Raw genomic sequence first — 8414 nt, forward strand, 5'->3', positions numbered from 1 at the left:
ACCATTAATAGGTTATATTATATATATATTAATAGGTAAAATTAAATACAGAAATTGAAATAAAATTTAAAGAAAGAATTAATAAATGAATATTAATATTATAAATATATATGTACATAATTAATATAATATATGTATAATTTTAATTCTTATAATTTCTTCCTTTCCTTCGCTACACGGTGAAAACTTCTTAAATCTGTCCCTGCTTGTATCTACCGCACTCCCGATTGCGCAGCAGCAGTAACACTAGGGGCAGGGGCTTATTTGTTGTGCGGGGGGTAGAGTGAGGAGGGGATTTTTGCGATGGGAAGGAAACGATGTTGTGCAGAGTTCCACCAGAGCGGCGGCGTGCATCACGCACTGATTCAACTCCCGACATCCTTTGCAAACTTGTTCCCAGTTTCCTCGGATGTGACTGGGTTCGGGAAATGCTTCCTTCCGAGTTTGACGAGTCTGCCCTTAAGAGCTGAGCGCAAACCCTCACCTCTTGAATACTCACTCACTCTCTTTCCATCAAACTCCTCCTCATATCCTCCAAGAGCGCTCAACTCAAACCCAATCTGACCCAATGCAACAAATTCCCCCTTCTTCCGCGGCGGCGCTGCATTCCATCTAACGTCTGAATCACGTTATTACTTTTTACGCAAAATTCGAGCAATCGTTTCAGCTAGGATGATGGCGAACTTTCGATAATTTTTCTTTTTCCATAACTATTCAATGCCATTCCAAGGGAATTTAATACTAGTGATATTATTTAGAAAAAATGGATCGCGCTGAATTCATCGCCACGCTGAGAACATTTTTGAAAATCGATTAAAATTCGCTGTGAGTAGCAACACATCTAGTTCATCATGATATGGCGGTATGTGACGGCATACTTGAAGGATGCATAATTCAAGTGCATTATGCATAACACTGTAATAATTGTATATATAATATGCACATACATACCAACATACTCTACAGGGAGCACTGCGGTCTCCTCTATGTAAATCCCAAGGTTCACACCCAGAGTAAGCAAATTCCTGCCGTTTGTCATGACCGGCGTTATTTCCCGAAATTCACTAGGCAGGGTTGGATTTATCCCAATAAAATCTTATCAGATAAGAAAAATTATTTTTCTTAATGACAAGTAATTGAGAATCATTGTCATTTAAGATGTCTCCGAAAAACAGGCGAAAATGTCAAATTTTCTCTATTTTGACAATTGGCATTGGCATATGGCATTTTTTCGGTTCAAAAAATTACTAAAAATACAATTTACGCTTAAAAAATTGTAATAAATTGGTCAAGAAAATGTTAATGCACTTTCTTGGCAAGTGATCACTGAGCCCACGATGTTGCAGATGAATCATTATTAAGTGAAAGTAAGATGTGTACCATGCTAAACTGTCACGGTGTCATTGTAATTGTATTCGTAATTAACACCTGACCACTCCCGTAAATGGCCTCGTATATTCTACTTCATTGTACACTCAATTAGTACGATATGACGACATACACGAAATATGCATAATGCATATGAATTTAGCATGTATGCATAGTATTTTAAAAATGGTATACATAATATGTATATACATACCAATATTTACTTATCGTCGCCACCGTTGCTTTTGTTTACATTTATTGTTGAAAAAATCGTGTCATCATCCACGCTTACTAAGCATTGCATTCTATTTATTCCGTGTCCGTGATTTTTTATGCTGTTTCAGGGAAAATATACATAAAAAATTAGCTTGTTAATTAAGTATTGCCCATTTTTTAAAATTTAAGTCAAGGTAGCCTCTTAACTATCAAGAAATGAATCCTTTGGAAATTGGTGGATCCTCCTCATCAGATGAAACAGATTATGAAACAGACGATAAAAGCTTGGAGGAAGGGATTCCAGTTGAAGCATCTGTGGAAATTCAGTACGAGACTGAATGCGATGGCGATGCAAATGATATGGGAGAAAAAGTAATTAATGCCATAAGTGACCCTTTTTATGACAGCACTGTAAGTGTGGATATCGTTCAAAGCTCAGAGGATTCATTTGAAGACGATGAGACAGAGGCAGAGAAAAAAGACGAGGAAGACGAAAATCTCGAAGGTAAAGCTGCTTCCACAATGCTGTCAAAACATTCCCATAAAGCTTTCATATATAATATTCTATAAGTCTTTATAGCCTCTTTGCCTAACTAGGTATTGCCTTATTTCTTTTCCTAGAGTTGGAGATAAAGATTCAAAAATCTATTGAAAATCTTTCGGGAGAGCTTGATAAGGCTGCTGCGGTAAGATTTATCTCCGACTAATTGTAATATTGTAATACATTATTATATAGCAAAACTATTTTTTTATTCATTTTCTTTTAAGCTTGATTATTGATAAACTTGTGTGTTCTTGTGTGCATGATAATTTTACCGATAATCTAGAATTTTTATCCTTTTTTTGGGGTGAAATCTAAATAATTACAGATGATTTACGTTTTAATTATCATCTTATTTTACATGATTAAGACTGATCAGAATTTCTCTTTAACTGACGGGTGTTTTACAGGTAATCAAAGAAGAAAGAGAGCACATTGAGAAAGAATTAATGTGCTACAGAGAGCTTAGAGAGGTTTTTGACCGATTCTGCAAAAAACCAGAGCCAATTCTAGAGTACGCTAGAGTAGAGCAAAACCAGAGTACGTTATTTTTAAATATTCTCCAAAACATTCAATTTATTTCGAGTTAGAGTGAATTTGGAAAGCCCTAACTCATTTTAAAACCCAATATTTACATATTTTAACTTTTTTTAGCTACCATAAAGCCGATGCAACTTCCCCTGGATACAAACAGGCATGCCAGACAGGTACGTCAAGTCACATTTATCAGCTGTTAAATGTGATTCCGTAGCCATAAATTCTTCCATAAATTAAATCATATTTTTATGCAGTCTTAATATATATTACTATATAGTTATATCAGGTCGATTAACTTGTATTATGCTTCTACTGTTTAATTTAATGGGTACATAGAGATAAAATCGATAGGTATAAAAACAGTGGATTCATTATTATTCGACGTTCTATTCACGTAACCTTGATAATTATGGCAATAGACAAGATTAAGGTGTTTCTTCTTCTCTGTATATTGGCGCCTGTTTTTGTCGATATATTCCATCCCAATCGTAAGTGCGACTCAATATCACTATGCTTTTCATATCGATATGCGCTTTTTAGTAGTTATTTCTGTTATTATTATACCTATATTGCTCTATTTTGTCAATACTTTACAGGTGGAAATGATTTGTCGGGCAATATCCGCTGTAGATTTGTCAGTATTACCTTCGACGGAGTTTACAACTATTGATAGGTCACCATTTACAGCCAAATCTTCAACGGAGTTCCTAGATCCAGAACCATTCAACCCTTCCTATATTAACAATGTAAGTAGGCCATCTTCCTTGACCAACACTGTAACATGTTCGTTGCGGAGTTAGTCAGTACGTCAGCAAACGGTTCGCTATTAATACGTATTCTGATTTTTTGTTGATGTGCTCATAGGAATAATCATCGATAGTATTTAATTTCTAGTGTTTTTAATGTGTCTTACAAATATGCTGAAATTTATAAGAGGTAATACACCAATTTTCTGACCTTTGAAGATGCCAATAACAAATGGCGAAACATTTTCATAGAGAAAAATTGATTTTCATGCAATACATAACATATAGTGAGAAAAAAATCTAGAACGAGTAAAGAATATAAATAAATTTTAAAGTAAGTATCCTTCACCTGCTTTCAAAACATCAGTGGCACATTTTTTGTATACTATTTTGTGAAAGTGAACGAGTAACTATCATCCGTGAAATACTGGATGACTTACTTCGAAAGGTTTCAGCGGCCATTTAAATTTTTCGCATTTTGTGTCCTCACGCTTTTCAGTAGATACTATTGTTTTAACTTACTACTATTATACACCGTTAAGGTCACAACTTTACTTGTTTGGAAATATTTTATAGAGTGGAATTCAATGATTGGAATCCTGAATGAAATTGTAATGTTTTATTGTGACATGACCGGACCAAAGAGTTTGGTTAGGGGGGCATAGATTAATTTGCCGCCCACCGTCCCCTGATCCCCACTCGATCCTTCCGAAATTAAATACATTCGTAAGCTATTTTTTGAAATTACACACCGTATGTTAGCTATTATGAAGTTTTATCAATATTTTTTACTTTTAAATTAATAATTATCAAAGAATAATATAATCATGCAATTACTATATATAAATATTAAATGACTTTTTAAATAAACTTTTATTATTTTTCCGCCTCCTGAAATCTGCCGCTCGGGTCAAATGCCCTCTCTGACCTACTATCGGCGTCAAAATGATATGCCGTTGTACTTTGAAAATTTATATATGGGGTTGTGCGCATGTTAAAATAATAAATAATACGTCACTTTAAAGAAAATTTTATTCTTAATTCTGGTATATTTTTTGTTTTAAGACATATTCAAAAATGTAGACACAGCAGTGCAAGAAGTGACTCCACGCACCGTAAAATTAGCCGTTTTGTCAACTTCATGAACTTTGTAACTCAACCTAGGGAAAACTACTTTCCCAACGCTTTGATAGCCTCCAACTTTTTTAATGCTTTTTGCAATTAATTAGATTAGCTATATCATCTACATTGAGTAAAAAGGAAAAGATGAAATAAACTAACCAAATATAACAACATTTACCTTCTTTTTTAAAAACCTATGGATCCAGGGGCGGATCCAGGATTTCTTTCTGGGGGGGGGCACAAGCAAGGCCGTATCCAGGATTTTGTTCAGGGGGGGGCACAAGGATATCTCGTAATACAAAACGAACGCAATGATAATGGGACCGTATTAAAAATCTTGTATATTTTTGAGGGTCTGGGGGGGGGCACGTGCCCCCGTGCCCCCCCCCTGGATCCGCCTATGTATGGATCCATCCTTGTAATATCACAAGTTCCTTATGGGACAGCAGTTTATGATAACATACACATGAGTATATGAAAAAATGGAAAAAGATTTGAATTATCTACAGTTTGGCAATGGTTATGGCTTTTGAAGGCTGATATAATGTTAAGTAGTGACGCACTAACAATCACCAGGGGATACACAGATTGCAGATTTTGGTTTAAGTAAGGTTAAATGCAGCTAGCAGATGGCAATTGTAAATCCTATTTTTGACTAGCTAATTTTAAATTAGCCGAAATAAGTTTGTACTGGAATTTGCCTCTACCACCTTTTGTTTTAGAGTTATTTTCCATCCATGGTTCATATTCTTCTCACCATCTCAAATATGTACATTTTTTTCTACTCAAACATTTTTTCTACTCTTTTCTTGAGAATCCAAAGTTGTTATAAAAAACTATATTTTGATTTCAGTGTTTGCAGAATGCCGAGAAATTTTGTGACCAACTGCTGGACAGGGTTAGAAAGTGCATTTCTGTGTCTTCAATCAATTCTCATGCTGTCGACGCAGGATCACAATGTGTTATAGAGCCTTTTCAAGATGCTCGCCAACATCTTGTGGGAGACAACAATCAAAGGCATGATGGCATGAGTTTCAATCGAAACAACATGTCTTGTAGACAACAGTCACTATGCTCGAAAGGCATGGAGAAGGGAGATGGCTATGATGAAGATCCACCATGTCGCTTGGACCCAAAAAAGAGCACCACGATCAGCCACCAAATTCCTCACTCAAGCAATGCATTTGCCTTAGGGACTAAGTTCTCAGGGAATGGTTCATCTACAAAGCTTTCAACAGAAAGGTCAAGGGAATTATTAGCTTTCATACCAAGGAGAGACAATTTTTGATGCATGAGGCACTCTCAATATATCTCAATATCCTGTCAATTACCTGTCTCAATATATCTCAATAACATAAAAATAATCTGCTGTACATTTGTATTAAAATTTCTCCTGATCTCATAAATTTCGAAATTTTAGTCCCCCCAATATTTGTTATCTAACATGCTGCTGTGTTTTGCTATGACTTGTGAAAATTGTGTCCTCTGTGCATGTGTATAATTGCGTGTGATAAAAACATTTTGTTTTCGATTGTCCAAGATGCATATTTTCGTTGAACTCTTGTTTGGAATTAATTAATGGTTATGTATATGATTTTAAGAGAGTAAATTGTATCTGTAACACAAAAGTAAATTTGATGGCCAAATCCATTCATGAAATCGTCTATACTCTTTTATAATATAAAACATTGAATTGATGATTCTGCATATATGAATGAATTATACAATGCTTATAAGAGTGTGACAACATTTTGAATGGCTATTAAATTCTTGATTCATTACCTCGGCATTTATTATATCATTTAATGGCAATCCCTTATCATTTATTTGCATTCGTAAGAGTTGAAGGGATAAAAGATTGGCTTTTTCCTCGTGGTGATTTATTATGACTGACGACGGTTTTGTTACAGAGTAACTTTATCAAGGTGGTATCAGTATAACATTATGACCATGGTTTTGATTCAGAGTAATGTTATCAAAGTGGTATCAGAATTACATTCCATCCATGGTTCATATTTTTTCCACAGAATGGTCAAGGGAATTATTAGCTTTCATACCAAAGAGAGACAATTTTTGATGCATGAAGCTCCATATATCTCAGTAACTTAAAAATAAGGATTCTTCTAAGAACTAATTCCCTGGTAATAAGTGTTAGGGTGTAACGAAACCATGCATTTTCATCAGTTGCTTTATTTACACCACACTTAGGGTAAAAATATTATGCAAAAAAAAACAAGTAAACTCAAGATGTTGGAAGATAAAAAGGAACCTGATGCTGCTTTTGAAAGGGTTATTCATAAAGATTATTTTAGACATTTTATAGACTTCAGTGCAGTTTCAAGGAGCAAACGCTCTGAATAGAAAATAGACTTATAACAATTGGTTACATTTTATTAGCAGTGAAATTTTCACTTTTCTTAGCATTTTTTCAAAAGAAATTTCTATTTTTGTTAACTTTTATCAGATTTGTAAGAATTTAAATAGAGTCAAAAAACCATTTCCTGGCATGCAATTTCCAAAAATTTTCCTGAGGAGGACCCCTGTATTCCCCAGTAAGAGCCCCCAATCACCTCAGACCACCTCTGACCCCGAGCTACACAAACTGTTCACGGCACATGGCACTTCATAAATTACGATGCTATCCTACACAGTTATCATGATTACCCCACCATCTAGCAAAATGCATCAGTATGATAATTATGACGGTCCATGGTTTTATTACAGAGGTGGTATCAGCATACCATTATGACCATGGTTTCGTTACAGCGTAATGAATGTAATGAAATTTCTTTATGCATATGATATAACAATACACCCCTTCCAAAACAACTCCAAATTCTAAGTTCAATTTGGACTCGCAATATGATATTATTAGATCATGAAAATCATTCTGTAGATATCAAAATTGATCAAATAGAATAATGATCAACTAAGATATCGTATTGCCCACAGGTACTGATGATGATAGTGTAGCAATTGAAACATGTGTAGTAAGGAGTTGTAATAAAATGGTCTAGTAGGCTAAGATGGTGAAAAGTGCCTCCAGATATTTTGAAAAATAAAAGATAAACACTTCAAGTGCATCAAAAATTATATGCTTCCCCAAATTTTTGGGCCTTAACAATTAATAATTATCTCAAAAAAATATTCAAACACAATTTTTCATTCGAATATCAACAATCTCCAGCTTTTATTTTTGCAAAAACATTTTCTTAGTTTCAAAATGTTTTTTTTTATATAAAATTTCATCTTAAATGTAATAAAGCACAAATAAAAAATTGAATAATTATTATAATTGTAACCCCCAGGTCAAAGTATTCTAGATTTTAAAATGTATATGCTATAACATTCTACCAACCTCAATTTTTTCAATTTTTTTTGCATTAGGCAGATTTTGCATCTCTCAAAGCTTTAAGAATAATCATAATTGATGTTTATAACAATGATGTTTTTGTTAATGTCCACTCCCAATCAAAAATATTACAAACTTATCAACAATTGCTGCTCTCAACAATCAAATCAAATATTTCACTATGCATATGGAATACCTATATGTATAGGTTAAAATAGTGTAAAACAGTTAGGTGTTTTAGTGGTTTAGTGTTTTCAACCATGCTCCACCATTTTTTAAAATCTGAATAAAATTACGATCATACTTCAGCAAAAACTTTTTTTGGCATGTCTATTGTTTGCTAGAATTTTTAATTTAATTTTGATAATTTCAAACTGACAAAATTTTGTTTTTGGGCAAAAAATTATGAAAAAATTCAAGCTGATAGAATGTAATAGCATATACATTTTGAATTCAAGAAAACACTTATACAAAAATGAAAACTGAAGATATGAATAACAAACAAAAAATCGTTTTTAAAGTTTATTGTAGA

At 33.8% G+C, this 8414-nt stretch overlaps 1 protein-coding gene across 2 annotated transcripts; it reads left to right on the forward strand.

Moving 5' to 3' along the window:
• The first annotated feature begins 1628 nt into the window (after positions 1-1628).
• Positions 1629-6311, forward strand: LOC124165926. 2 transcript variants are annotated; one of them, XM_046543462.1, is made up of 6 exons: positions 1629-2089; positions 2206-2270; positions 2536-2665; positions 2780-2832; positions 3259-3408; positions 5384-6311. In XM_046543462.1, the coding sequence occupies exons 1-6, from the start codon at positions 1801-1803 to the stop codon at positions 5816-5818; spliced, it is 1122 nt and encodes a 373-aa protein (XP_046399418.1). In that variant the 5' UTR covers positions 1629-1800; the 3' UTR covers positions 5819-6311. The 2 variants fall into 2 exon arrangements, with proteins under 2 accessions (XP_046399418.1, XP_046399419.1); XM_046543463.1 differs by lacking the exon at positions 3259-3408.
• Positions 6312-8414: the final 2103 nt, after the last annotated feature.

The sequence above is a fragment of the Ischnura elegans genome, chromosome 9 (assembly GCF_921293095.1).
Source record: "Ischnura elegans chromosome 9, ioIscEleg1.1, whole genome shotgun sequence".
NCBI classification, from domain to species: Eukaryota; Metazoa; Arthropoda; class Insecta; order Odonata; family Coenagrionidae; genus Ischnura; species Ischnura elegans.